We start from the raw sequence: 15,308 nt of genomic DNA, 5'->3' as shown, positions 1-15,308 counted from the left end.
CACAATACCATACCCAAAAGATGTAAAGCACATTTCACTGCTGCTTCCTACCTGATGGTTCATTCCTTTTCGGCTTTCTAGTTGCTGAAGAGAAAGAAATTTCAAGGGCAGTCCAAATTCCCTTTCATAGCACAATGTTGAATGGCTTTGTGCATAATTTGTCTCCAATTCACGTATGCTACAGACAACTATTTCTGTCATTGGTTACAAGCTGGATCATGAAAGAGGTTCAGAAATATTTAACTAGTTCTTTTATCTAATTATCTAACTATTTATCTTAGGTGAGGTGCAATTCGTTTAAACTAGAAGCTGCAAGAGAACAAATCTACACTGGAGTTCACAGTCCCCCTCAGTTCAGGTATTTTCACTTGCTTCCTTTTTTTTTTTTTTGCAATTGCCATAATACAGTAAACCAGGCAGGTATAATAGAACTAAAATAAACAGCTGTTCTGATCAGTTAAGAAATGTGACAATTTCTTTTAACCACTCTGTTGTTCTGCAAGAACTCATACATTATGTACTTCTCTCCCTTTGCTTTATTTTCCATCTTGATATTCTATTGAACATCATTTCCAGAGATTTGTTTTTCTAGCCCCAAGAAGCTGATTAGTAGAAGGGAGATAAAATTGGGGTGGGAGAAATGATTTTCTTCTTTCCAGGTAATAGTTTCTCTTCTCTGTAACATTTAGCTGTGTGGATTTTAATTTATTAACGTTTATTCTAGTATTCTGAATCTAAGTGTTGCATTATAATCATGGGTATGGGCCAACTGACCCCACATGTCAACACATTAAATCAGGTCTAGACATGTGGGTAAGAGGATTGTTTTCTTTTTCTGGCAAATGCACACACCCAAACATTTGTACAACTGAAGGCAATTTTTGCCTACCTGGATCCTGGATCCGGCAAAAGCTTTTGCATTGTGGCCCAACAACACAGTTTCGTTACCCAAATTGTTCCATTTTTTCTGTGGGGTGAACGTTTTTACACTGCTTTTTATTTGTTCTGCTGTATTTTAATGCTGCATTTTATTTTTTAATGTTTTGAGTACCACATGGAGATTGTAGGAAGCTTAAATAATTATATTAAAACACATTATTATATACAATCATAATGAATGAAATAGTATTTTAAATTACTAATTTTTTTTTAAATAATCAGCCTTTCCTAGAACAGGAATTTCTTTTGCAATTTCTTTAGTGCAATTTCCTGCCAATATTTAAAGGAGAGGTGTATTCAACATCCAGCAGGTTTATATCAAACCTAAATCCCAACTCACACAGTTCTGTTCTTCATCCCTAACTGTGGAGCTATTTCATATATCCTTAGAAATGTAATTACAACTATAGAAAGGTGCTAAGAATCCTCTTTTAGCTGTCTGTATTTAAAAGATTTGTTGCCCAAATACCTGTCTTCTGAAAGAGTAGGATTAAAAACGCCTTGCATGGATAACCATTTGGAATGAGAAAATACATCTTCCAGTAACATAGTTTCCCCCTATAGGATGAGTTAGGCAGTGAAGGACAATAATAATGCAATTATGACACAATTTTTCTTTTTTCTTTTTTTAAAAATAGGGAGCTTAGATAATGTTGAAAAGCTTGAATGATACCAGATCAAATGGACACTTTTAATGAAAAAAACTGCTTCAACAATTAAAAGCAAAGTTAAATCTAAAGTACATGAATTATTAATAATATATCAACTATGTTCAGGAAAGAAAACTATCAGGATAAAATTTCAGGTGCTGCTGTTGAGATCCCTGTTTAATGTGCTGCTGCAGGCAATGAACAAGCAGGAGACTAGGTGGAATGACATTATACAGATTAATGGTATATCTTCATCAACAAGGTTGTGTCTTGTCCTTGGGCGTCTTGTCTTCAGAACTTATCAAGTAACATCACCTAATGTACCCAGGTACATTAAAATGCTGAGCCTTTTAAAAGATTTTATATGTTAGCTGAAATGGTATGATGCAGTAGCAGGGCTAGCTTGAATTAGCATATGTTTCTCTGCAGGAAATCAAAATGAAGGCTTCTTGTGGCCTGAAATCACTACAAGTATATATATTGAGAATATGAGACACAGTATTAAACTAATTTGCAAATTTACCTTTTATTTTTCCACTTTAGAGTTATAGGTGCTATGAGTAATTTTGAGGAATTCCGGAAAGCTTTCAACTGTCCAGAAAATACTACAATGAATCGAGGTGCAGATTCCTGTCGAATTTGGTAGCACTTCCTCTGGAATCCTGTACAGAAATCATGCCTTCCTTTTACTGGCCCACTATTGCTTCAGAATTGCATTGACCAAGTGCAGACCAATATTATTTTGCTTTGTAGCATTCCCATCCTGGGACCCAACCAGCTGCCATTATTGAATTGCTTGTTCACAAGCACAGGATAATTCAAAATGTAGTATGTAGGCAATTTTTTTTAAAGAAATGTGTCCTTTATAAAATTCATAACATGTATAAATTTGTACTATAGTATTCTCATTACTATGAAGCAAAGCAACATCAACATTATAAGATTATAATGGTACATTTATATATATTTTTATAGCGGTTATGCTGACATTTGAAATTAGTCGAACTATACCTCCAATTATATAAACCCAGATGTTCAGTAAAATCTTCTGATTTTCAGCAATCACATGCATCTTTCATCTGCCTTCTTGAAATGTTGATCAGAGAGATATTTGGGACCACAACTTTAAGAATAAGGCCATTTAATCTATTCTCTTTCCATTGCCACTCTGAGCTACATGGTGGAATAAACAAAGGAGGCCCACTGGGTTCAGAATCAGCTTCAGACGTGTATGTTTTCTTCTACCTATGATTGCACATGCATATCTGTATGATGCACACAAACTCACAATCTATGTTTCAGTTACAATTACAAATGGAAAAAAATGTATCACAAATATTTTACCTGAATTATGGGCATCATTTATTTTATAATATAATAAAAAGGTAAGTTTGAAACAAAAATATAATCATTTAAAACTCAGATGCATGATCCTATAAGGTCAGTTTAAGCACTTTCTCCACATATAGATATTGTGGCTATTTGCCTCCACACTGGTTAATTATATATAAAATGTAGGAACATCATTAAATCTTTGCTCAGCTAACTGCACATTGGCCTTGTGACAGATGCTTTTGATAATACACAAAGAGGAAATTTTCTACTTGAGTTGGTTTAATTTACCTAATATACGGGTGTAGGCCAGAACAGAATTGGGAAAAGAGGCAGATGTTTTGTACCATTATAGAATGTCTGCTTGTTTTAAGAAGTGAAGAACTTCCTCCCAGATACCACCACTTCCTTGCAAGGAGGGATCCTTGGTGCTCTCCGAGCTTGCTTGTTTTCTTGCAGATGTTTCATTACCCAAACTAGGTAACATCATCAGCGCTAGTAAGGTGTGCAGTTTGCTGTCAGTTTATATTCTAGTAGCTTGCCTTGTCAATGTTGGTGGGGCTGGCCTTAGAAATTCTTTGGTTGGGCTGTTTACTGCTGGCTTCTTTGGCAGTTTCTTGATTGGAGTATTGTTTAATGTTGGTTTGATGTTAATTTTGGAGTAGGAAGGCTTAAAGGGGCAGCTTCTGATTAGAACCTAGCACTACTTTGTCTTAAGAAGAGTTCCAAACTTGGGTTACCCTCGGTATAGTGCCAGAATTGGCTCAATAATTCCAGAGTTTTGCAGATATATTGGAAATGCCAATGCCAATTCACAGCTGCAGATGGACTCAAGGGAGTCAATTATAATTTACTTCAAAAGTCTTGACTGTTTCTAGTATTTTAGGCTTAGGAATCTCTACTGCAAAAGAGACCAAGGAGGGCATGCAGTGACAGCATTGATTCTGTGGAGTCCATTACTGTAGCAGGGTCACTTTAGATCACAATATAAAAAGATCCCATAGACAGAAGATGTTAACTATACTATAGTAACAGTAGGGTTCTTGCTAGTAAAGATTTGAGTAAAGAGTGAGATAATCTTATATAATTTTCCTGGTTTTTTTTAATTGCTTAAATATATCCATTTTTAAAATTGTTTGAAATAGGATAATTTTGTTAATGATCATATAACATAACCATTCTCAAATCACAGATGAAGATAATTAAAATGACAGTGGTTTTATACATCGTATGACATTGTCTACTGTTATCTGCTTTTGAGTTCACTTGTGAAAAAAATATGTGATACGTTTTAACAAATAAATCTTGCAAAGCTACTCCAATATATTTTTTCTTTTCTTTTTCTTAATGTGAACAAGAAGAAAGGTATCCAAGTACCAAACACTATTTAGTTGCCTATAAAGGAGCATCTGTGCTAATATTGTATGGGCAGAGCAATTCTAAATCGAGTCTTTAAAAGGTAAAGGTTTCCCTGGTCCAGTTGTGTCTGACTCTAGGAGGCAGTGCTCATCTCCATTTCCAAGCTTGGAGGAATAGAATAACAGAGTTGGAAGGGACCTTATAGGTCATCTAGTCCAACCCCATGTCCAAGCAGGAGACCCTACACCATTTCTGATGGATGGCAGTCCAGTCTCTTCTTGAAAGCTTCCAATGATGAAGCTCCCACAACTTCTGAAGGCAAGCTGTTCCATTGGTTGATTGTTCTCACTGTCGGAAAATTTCTCCTTATTTCTAGGTTCAATCTCTCCTTGATCAATTTCCTTCCTTTATTCCTTGTCTGGCTTTCAGGTGCTTTGGACAGCCCTCAAATATTGCAACACTCTATCATTTCTCCCCTGGTCCTTCTCTTCACTAGACTAGCCATGTCCTGTAACTGTTCTTCATATGTTTTAGCCTCCAGTCCCCTAATCATCTTTGTTGCTCTTCTCTGCACTCTTTCTAGACTCCCAACATCTTCTTTATAGTGTGGAGACCAAAACTGTACTGGGCGTTTATGATCATATTTTTCAAAGTTTCCAAAGCTTCTTGAGTTGTTTTTCCTGTTAGGATTTTCATCAAAGGAATCTTTCTCAAGCTCTCTCTGAGTTTGCTAAAAACACCTCTTTTAAAATCTAAGACTCTGGTACCATTATGTTTGATTTCTTGTGTTTGCATTATATTAAATGCACCCAAAGTTTCTGTCCCTCTAGTTCCCTTCTCTACCTTTTGGACAACAAAGTTGTCAGCTAGTATGGTCAGGAACCTATTCGATTTCTCACTTGGTGCAGAATTAGTCTTGCACTTGATGTCAGGGTAATTGAAGTCCCCCATTACTATTGTACTGTGTTTCCTACATATATTTGTTAGTTGATTAGCAAAAAGTATATCTAATTTTTCTACTTGGTTGGGTGGCCTGTAGTATACACCTATGGCAAGGTCATTCTTTTTTTCTTTTATATTGATCCATATGCATTCTAGGAGGTTTTCGTCTTTGATCTCATGCATTTCGGTAGCAATATAATGATTTTTTACATATAGTGTGACTCCACCTCTTCTTTTATGGGGGCTGGGTTTTTTTGAGCAGTTTGTATCCTTCTATCAGTATGTTCCAGTCATGGGTTTCATCACACCAAGTTTCAGTAATTCCAACTATCTACCTTCATGTTCAAGTTCACCCTGTTTGTTCCCCACATTTTGAGAATTTGTATATAGGCATTTGAGCTGAGGGAGCCAGCAGTGTCTGAAGACACCTCTGCAGTCATCTGGCTGACATGACTATATTCTGAGGTACACGGAACGCTGTTACCTTCTCACCAAAGTGGTGCCTATTTATTCATTTGCATTTGCTTGCTTTTGAACTGCTAAGTTGGCAGGAACTGGGGCAAGAATGGGAGCTCAGCCAGTCACATAGGTCTCGAATTGCCAACCTTCTGGTTGACAAGCCCAGTGTCTTAGATACTAGGCCACTGCACCCCTTAGCCATAGTTAAATATTGTGCTCACAGTGAGTGCAGCACAAATAACAGGAAAGGATAGGGTTATTTACAAAAGACTCTTTATGTTTTGGATTACGAAAATATTAAGATCTATGCTAGAAGACGTCTGGGGATGAGAGTTTTCTCATAATTTGTACTAAAGAAAGAATTGTTTTCAGATAGATGCTTCTAATATTAAGAGGCAAAATGTACATGGAAGGATTTTGTCTTTTCTGAATAGATTTTTTTTATGGAAATAAATTCAAAACATGGTTTCATCTTCCGATTGTTATCAGAGTGTTGTTAAAACAGATCATATTAAAACAACCTTAGCCATAATACTAAAAACTGCTTTGTTTTACTCTTGTTCTTCTTTTTGCAGAAAAGCTGAAAACATTTATAGGAAGCTAGCCAACCAGAAATTCAATATGGCTCATTTCTAAACATTTAAATGGTGAGAATAGAGCTTTGATATGCCCTAATAACCTTATCTCATCAGATAAAAAACATAATTTAGAATGTGGCACATTTGCCTTTGACACAATGTTTATATTTACCTTCACAAGAAAAACAAGAAAAACAAATTATGCCTCTCAGTTGCACATTTTGTGATAGTAGGAATCCATGGAAACTGGTCAGTCAAGCATCCAAAGAGCCAGGAGACTTGAACAACATTAATTAACTTCCTCTTTGACAGGAGGGAAAAATTCTTTAAAACAGATGATGTCATGGGATTGGGGGTAGGAAATTACCTTGAGACTGAAGTTTCTACCTGAAAATAAATGCTAATGCAACCTAAAGAGAGTTCATTCAACAAAAGGTGCAGATATCTTTTGCAGCTATGTAGCATTAAATGCTCTAACGCTAAACAGTTTAGTTGTGGGACTAATTTTTTATAATTATTTCCACAAAGTCCTCTCTAGGTAGATTGTAAAATAGACTTATCTGAATCCCTAGAAAGAGTATTGAATTTTAGAAAACTAAACTGAAAACAGAACATTGAAAATGCATTGTTTTAGGATGATGCATATGAAAGGAAGAGTAGAAGGAGAAAACGGAGTATAAATACAGGTGAAACTCGAAAAATTAGAATATTGTGCAAAAGTTCATTTATTTCAGTAATGCAACTTAAAAGGGGAAACTAATATATGAGATAGACTCATTACATGCAAAGCAAGATAGTTCAAGCCGTGATTTGTCATAATTGTGATGATTATGGCGTACAGCTCATGAAAACCCCAAATCCACAATCTCAGAAAATTAAAATATTGTGAAAAGGTGCAATATTCTAGGTTCAAAGTGTCCCACTCTAATCAGCTAATTAAGCCATAACACCTGCAAAGGGTTCCTGAGCCTTTAAATGGTCTCTCAGTCTGGTTCAGTAGGAATCACAATCATGGGGAAGACTGCTGACCTGACAGTTGTGCAGAAAACCATCACTGACACCCTCCATAAGGAGGGAAAGCCTCAAAAGGTAATTGCAAAAGAAGTTGGATGTTCCCAAAGTGCTGTATCAAAGCACATTAATAGAAAGTTATGTGGAAGGGAAAAGTGTGGAAGAAAAAGGTGCACAAGCAGCAGGGATGACCACAGCCTGGAGAGGATTGTCAGGAAAAGGCCATTCAAAAGTGTTGGGGACTTTCACAAGGAGTGGACTGAGGCTGGAGTCAGTGCATCAAGAGCCACCACACACAGACGGATCCTGGACATGGGCTTCAAATGTCGTATTCCTCTTGTCAAGCCACTCCTGAACAACAAACAACGTCAGAAGCATCTTACCTGGGCTAAAGAAAAACAGACCTGGTCAGTTGCTCAGTGGTCCAAAGTCCTCTTTTCTGATGAGAGCAACCTTTGCATCTCATTTGGAAAGCAAGGACCCAGAATCTGGAGGAAGAATGGAGAGGCACACACTGCAAGATGCTTGAAGTCCAGTGTGAAGTTTCCACAGTCTGTGTTGATTTTGGGAGCCATGTCATCTGCTGGTGTTGGTCTACTGTGCATCATTAAGTCCAGGGTCAACTCAGCCATCTACCAGGAGATTTTGGAGCACTTCATGCTTCCTTCCGCAGACGAGCTTTATGGAGATGCTGACTTCATTTTGCAGCAGGACTTGACACCTGCCCACACTGCCCAAAGCACCAAAACCTGGTTCAATGACCGTGGGATTACTGTGCTTGATTGGCCAGCAAACTCGCCTGACCTGAACCCCATAGAGAATCTATGGGGCATTGCCAAGAGAAAGATGAGAGACATGAGACCGAACAATGCAGAAGAGCTGAAGGCCGCTATTGAAGCATCCTGGTCTTCCATAACATCTCAGCAGTGCCACAGGCTGATAGCTTCCATGCCATGCTCATTGAGGCAGTAATTGCTGCAAAAGGGGCCCAAACCAAGTACTGAGTACGTATGCATGCTTATACTTTTCAGAGGTCTGATATTGTTCTATGTACACTCTTTGTTTTATTGATTGCATGTAATATTCTAATTTTCTGAGATTGTGGATTTGGGGTTTTCATGAGCTGTACGCCATAATCATCACAATTATGACAAATCACGGCTTGAACTATCTTGATTTGCATGTAATGAGTCTATCTCATATATTAGTTTCCCCTTTTAAGTTGCATTACTGAAATAAATGAACTTTTGCACAATATTCTAATTTTTTGAGTTTCACCTGTATATTCAAAAGCAATATAAACAAACAAATATTTGACATCTCTAAACAGAATTGGTCTTCGGCATTCACATTTCCCAATTACATTTCACATTTCCCAATATGTTCCATGTCCATCTGAGCACATGTGCTGACTATACATATACTTTGCTGTACTTGCTGAATATATGAACTGCAGCTATTTGCTCATGACTAGTAAGGAATTAGAGTCTAAAATTTTTATTTCTGTACTTGTATACACCATGGATCCAGAGCTTATTTACTTGGAAGTAAATTACACTTTGTATAAATGTGGTCAATTTAAATCATTTAACTAAAAGCAACAATCATGCTAATCAAACAAAATTTTAATTCTTCCAAAATGTAACACTAGATTTTTATGTAGTGTAAGATAGTTAGTTAGTTCAATGGGATCCCTTTTTTCTTCTTCCCTTCAAGATAGATTTTGCCCCAAATTTGGAACCCAGGTTATTCAATTACATTCAAGATGAGAGTATACAATATAATACAGTTGCCTATGTTTTAATAGATTCAGAAATAAGAAACGATAAAAAGAGGTAAATAGGGAACAACTGAAAAGTTGAAAATTCACAACACTAGAGAATTGATTTTAAAGTAATTATATAAGTTTGTTTATATGTAATATTCTGAAGAATTTTTGATCATTTGTTTTCATGAATAACAAAAAAGTTTATTGAACAAAAATGAGAATTAGTCAGGCAAAGAGAGAATCAAGGGAAATTTCTTGCCTTAAATTCTCTTCACACAATTGTCTCAGTTCCATTCTATTATTAGCGAAAATGCTGTAGTAATTCACTTTAATAAAAATCCTGTCTCAGTTCTTTTGATAAAAAAGAAATTCTTGGTTTCCCCCCATTTAAGTCATTTAATAGAAGATTTTCTCAAGGTTACTAGGATTAACACTACTGTTTCTCTTTGCTTGTCATCAGCTATAATAGTTTTCCAGCTGCTGAGAAAAAAGGAAAGAAAACTATCATAACTGCACATAAGTCAATGCTTACATGTTTGGATTAGCAGTGCTGTTATAAAAAATGGTCTCTAAGTATTTTGGACATGATTTTCTTCGGACAATAGTTCCTGTGCAGCAATTTGATAGTGTACACAAAATACGTTGCTTTAATTTATTTATAAATGCAATTTAACTCAAGTCCATGGATTAAAACATACAAGCAGTGCTTTTTTTCTAAAAAAAAAAAAGGTGCCGGAACTCTCATCTTGGCAGGCGCAGGAGGCGGGGTGGGTGGGGGGACGGTGCTGCTGCAGTCACAGGTGAGAAGGATGTTGGCGGCGGGCTCCCCTCCCTGGGGCTGGAGCCGGCGCAGCTGGTGCTGTGGGAGCAGCAGAGCCCACTCTATATGGCGGGGCTGTGCAATGCGGGCAGCGGAGGCGGTGTGGGCCAGGCGATTTTTTAATCTTATGATTTTAAAAATATATTTTTTCTATTGTAAGTTTCCCCAAACCTCGCCATGTGGATTGCATACAAATATTATATAATTGGTAAATAAAGGTAGAACATATGTTAAATATACATCAAATGATAATATGCTTCCCTACAAAGTCAATTCTTGCTCAATGACAGACCAAGGAGTTAACTCGGAAAGGCAAGAGGAAAATCTAGAAGAGGTCTGTGCAGCTTTTCAACATCTTCATCAACGATTTGGATGAGGGGATAGATGGGGAACTCATCAAATTTGCAGACAACACCAAGCTGGCAGGAATAGCCAATGCTCCAGAAGATAGGCTTAAGATACAGGAGGATCTGGACAGACTCGAACACTGGGCACTATCTAACAAAATGAAATTCAATTGTGAAAAAGTAAGGTTCTACATTTAGGCAGGAAAAATCAAATGCACAGGTATAGTATAGGTGGTACCTTGCTCAATAGTAGTAACTGTGAGAGAGATCTTGGAGTCCTAGTGGACAATCACTTAAATATGAGCCAGCAGTGTGCTGCAGCTGCCAAAAAAGCCAACACAGTGCTAGGCTGCATTAACAGAGGAATAGAATCAAGATCACGTGAAGTACTAATACCACTTTACAATGCCTTAGTAAGGCCACAACTGGAATATTGCATCCAGTTTTGGTCACCACAATGTAAAAAAGATGTCGAGAGTCTAGAAATGGCTTGGGTCCGGGATATTTGAGGGAACACCTGCTGCCAGCATCAAGTTCCCTTCGTCCAGTGCGCTCACACAGGGAGGGTCTTCTCAGGGTGCCGCCTGTAAAAGATTGCCGGCAGATAACACCCAGGGGAAGGGCCTTCTCTGTGGGTGCGCCTGCTCTCTGGAACCAGCTGCCCGTGGAGCTCAGGACTGCTCCTGACCTTCGTTCATTCTGCCGGGACCTGAAGACTTGGCTCTTCGAGCTCTCCGGCCCAGGCTGAGAATTTTTAACTGGGGTTTTTATTTTCAGGGATAATTTAATCTTTTTAATTGTTTTTTAACTTTTGTATTTTGTATTGGTTTGATTTTACACGCCCTGTAAACCATCCTGAGTCCTTCGGGAAAGGGCGGTATATAAATCTAATAAAATAAAATAAATAAATAAAATAAAGAGTACAGAGAAGAGCAACAAAGATGATTGGGGGACTGGAGGCTAAAACATATAGGGAACGGTTGCTGGAATTGGGTATGTGTAGTTTAATGAAGAGAAGAGTGAGGGGTGACATGATAGCAGTGTTCCAATATCTCAGGGGCTGCCACAAAGAAGAGGGAGTCAAGCTATTCTCCAAAGCACCTGAAAGCAGGACAAGAAGCAACGGTTCGAAACTAGTCAAGGAGAGAAGCAACCTAGAACTAAGGAGAAATTTCCTGACAGTTAGAACAACTAACCAGTGAAACAACCTGCCTGCAGAAGTGTGAATGCTCCAACACTGGAAGTTTTTAAGAAGAGACTGGCCAGCCATTTGTCTGAAATGGTATAGTGTTTCCTGCCTGGGCAGGGGGTTGGACTAGATGACCTCCAAGGTCCCTTCCAACTTCTTCTTCTTCTTCTTCTTCTTCTTCTTCTTCTTCTTCTTCTTCTTCTTCTTCTTCTTCTTCTTCTTCTTCTTCTTCTTCTTCTTCTTCTTCTTCTTCTTCTTCTTCTTCTTCTTCTTATTATTATTATTATTATTATTATTATTATTATTATTATTATTATCTTGTAGAAAGGAAAGGCCCACACTGATAAATTAAAAATCTTTGTGGTCTGCAAAGGAATGCTGGTGGGCTAATCAATGATTTGGTGACTAGAGGAGCATCTACAGTGTTGGAGCTTGTGGTCATGGTAAGCCATGGAGGCACTAGGCAACATGACTTTCAGGGCAGTGGTGGAGATTTTATTACTTTTTTAAAAAAAAGTCTCTGCTCTGTCCAAGGGTGCTTGGTAGGCTGCATGTACAGGCCTGGTCTAAAATTTATTTTGGAGCATTCAACTATCTAGAGCAGGCATGTCAAATTCATTTTGTTTGAGGCAACTTTTTATAAAAGAATTGCCATTAATTTGTTTTAATAAAATAATTTAAATCAAATTTTCACTTGATTTCAAATTAAATGAATGAGATTTTTTTTAGTACAATTGCCAAATGCAATAAACTGGTTTTAGGTATATGTTACTGGAAGGAAAAAGCAATCCCTGTTGCGTTACTGATCCCAGAGAAACATTTGCATGCATGCAGGTATCCTTAGGGTTCCATAGTTATGGATGAGAAATATTGGTTGCAAAGTTGGCATTTCTGGATGTAATACAGATATTTTGGACTTATTTTTCTTTCTTTGCATGTTTGATATTTTAAAAAAGGCATATGCTACTGACTACGCTTATGCACATATATAACATGATCACTGCTTGTGCAAAATTTTACTATACAGATAATACCCCCAGAAATTATTTTAGCCTTTTTAATAAATGTTGTTATTGATGTTAAGCTCATCAGGGAAAACATCATACTGTATATTGTTATGTATATACTAGGTTAATTATTTAAAGACTGAAGTGCAACATAACTAGATTCTAAATAATCTATTTTTCAAAACACACAACAGTCCAAACAGTAAAAGTAAAGTCCAAAATAAGAATATTTCATTCTTAAGAATTGTTTAGATTCAAAATAGTTTTCAAGAGTGTACAAAAGTTACTATTTTTTCTAGAATCAGCTAAATTAGACATATTACATTGAGAAAAATGTTTCTCATTTCTTTCCTGTTACCTTTGATTTCATTGCAGAGATGTTAACATAAGAAATAGATTATTTTGTTATCTAATTTTACCTTCCAAAAGACAGAAGCAGATGAAAAAATGTGAGGTTCTTTCCTGTTGGCTTTTCTGAATTAGCTGTTTTAGATTCTAAATGTTTAGTTCCTAAAGAAGTAATCCTGTTAATAATTTTAATGTCCTCCTCTAGTGCAGGCTCTTTTATGACTCAAGGACTTCAACTCCCAGAATTCCTGAGCCAGCATGGCTCAGCTTGGAAACCTCTCCCATTCTCCTCAGCATGGCTGGCTCAGGATTTCTGGGAGTTGAAGTCCACTAGTCATAAAAAAGAGCCAAGATTGCTAGCCCTGCAATAGGCTTAGGAAAACCAATAAGGGAGCTGGGCTGTTTGTTTGGTTTTTTTTGTGCAAAAAAAAAAAAGGTTCCGGAACGCTGTTCTGAGCGTTCTATGAGAAAAAAAAGCCCTGCATACAAGTGTGTCTCCTTCAATAGATAGGCCATGCTCACTCACATATGTGTACAGGTACAGCAATATTATCAATACTAAAAATATCTAGACAACGTCCCAGTAGAAATAGTTACAGTGTATAACTATAGTATATGATAACTATACAGTGCATTGAAATTATTCAGACTCCCCTTCACTTTTGTCAATTTTGTTATGCTGTAGCCTGATTCTACAGTTGTTGAAATTCATTTTTTCCCATTAATCTACACTCAGTACCCCATAATGACAGTCTGAAAACAAATTTTTGAAATGTCTGTAAATTTCTTAAAAAGAGAAGAAAACTGAAGTACCACATTGGCATAAGTATTTAGACTTTTTTGATGCAACCTTGGCAGTAGCAGTTAGAAGCTTGGGTCTTTTGGGGTATGATATGACAAACTTTACATAATTGGATTGGGGGATTTTCTGGCATTCTTTCTTGCAAATCTTCTCAAGCTCAGTCAGGTTGGATGGCGACCATTGGTGGATAGCCATTTTCAGGTCCCTCCAGAGCTGTTTAATAGGGTTCAAATCAGGGCTCGGGCTGGGCCACTCTAGGACTTTCACAGAGTTGTCCCTAAGCCACTCCTGTATTGTCTTGGCTGTCTGCTTAGGATAGTTGTCATGTTGGAAAGTGAACCTTTGGCCTGGTCTGAGGTCCTGAGTGTTGTGGAACAGGTTTACACTGAGGATATCCTTGTACTTTGCTCCATTTACCATTCCCTCAACCCTGACCCATCCCCCTGTCCCTATTGCTGCAAACACCCCCTCAGCATGATGATTCCAGGGCCATGCTTCACTGTTGGGATGATATTGGGCAGGTGATAACATAATGTTTAGAACTGAGACCAAACAGTTTAATCTTGCATTCATCAGACCAGAGAATCTTGCTCCTTATAGTCTGAGAGTCCTTTGGGTGCTTTTTGGCAAACTGCAAGTTTAAACTAGTAAATTTCTAGAAGTAGCATGGTCAGTTGAAAAATTTGTCAATTCAATTTCATTGAAATATATCTATGTCCTGTTAATTTTAATTATATTATTCAAATTTAGTCTTTAACATCCCAAATAATATTCACAACCCAAATTTCCCTTATTTCATTACAGCAAAAACTAGCATCTAACATGTACACAGTGGTTGAGTAGCTATGTTCTACCTAATAAACCTCATCTGTTTCACATTCTAATACATCACACATTGCTGACAGGACCACAGCCTATATTTATCAATCTACAACTATTTATGCACGAGATTCTGTTTTAAATTTTAGCTAATTCTTAAATAGAATAATCAAATGTCTTTTAACATCAAGTGGGATCTATAAACCAAATTTCCATTATGTCAGTGCACAAATTATAATGTCTAAAATAAGCCTAATAGATACATAAACACATTCTAGTTCTATCTCATAAACATTTTCTATATATTTTAGATCCTAATAGATCACTGATTACTAAAAGGATAAACTTTAATGGTTCTCTAAGAACTCACTTTTTAAATCTAACTTTAGGTTTCTTTTTTTGCCAATCAGGTTTCCAAACCAAGGCCTTTGAATTGTCAGATAGGTCTCCATTTGCTCCAATACATATTATTTGAATTGAAGGAGGCCATCTAGCCATCAGTGATCCACAAAAACCAAACCATTTGTAATCATTATGTTGTTGCCCTGTTAGTTCTAGTCTCTGTATTTGCTCTAAAAACTTTATCTTCAGTTCGGTCTGGATTCCTCTTCCATCTGGGTTCATCTGCTTTAAGTAAAGAGTCTTATCCAATTCTATATTTATTTATTTATTTATTTATTTGTTTAATTTATATACCGCCCTTCTCTCAAGAGACTCAGGGCGGTTAACAGGGCAATACGTAAAAGACAGATACAAAAGTTAAAATTATTAAAACATAATTAAACAATGCCCATAGTACAAATTTAAAATTAACGTCATAATAACAGAACCCACCCCGTCCCATCAGGCCAGGCCCGCTTCCTTAAAAAGATGGGTTTTAAGGTCGCGCCGGAAGGAGCGGAGGTCGGGCGCCATCCGGAGCTCTACCGGAAGATGGT

General features: G+C 37.1%; 1 protein-coding gene across 1 annotated transcript in view; it reads left to right on the top strand.

The window, feature by feature from the left end:
• The window catches only part of PHEX (phosphate regulating endopeptidase X-linked), a 95,908-nt gene extending 93,296 nt beyond the window's left edge, over nucleotides 1–2,612 (top strand). The window contains exons 21-22 of the mRNA XM_083361622.1: nucleotides 282–358; nucleotides 2,133–2,612. Of these exons, the coding sequence (XP_083217748.1) occupies nucleotides 282–358; nucleotides 2,133–2,235 (180 nt within the window). The 3' untranslated portion in view covers nucleotides 2,236–2,612. The remainder of the gene's footprint in view (nucleotides 1–281; nucleotides 359–2,132) is intronic.
• Nucleotides 2,613–15,308: the final 12,696 nt, after the last annotated feature.

The sequence above is a fragment of the Vipera ursinii genome (assembly GCF_947247035.1).
Source record: "Vipera ursinii genome assembly, chromosome: 4".
Classification (NCBI taxonomy): Eukaryota; Metazoa; Chordata; class Lepidosauria; order Squamata; family Viperidae; genus Vipera; species Vipera ursinii.
The sequence above is the reverse complement of the archived record's forward strand: the minus strand, read 5'-3'. Positions and strand labels throughout refer to the sequence as shown.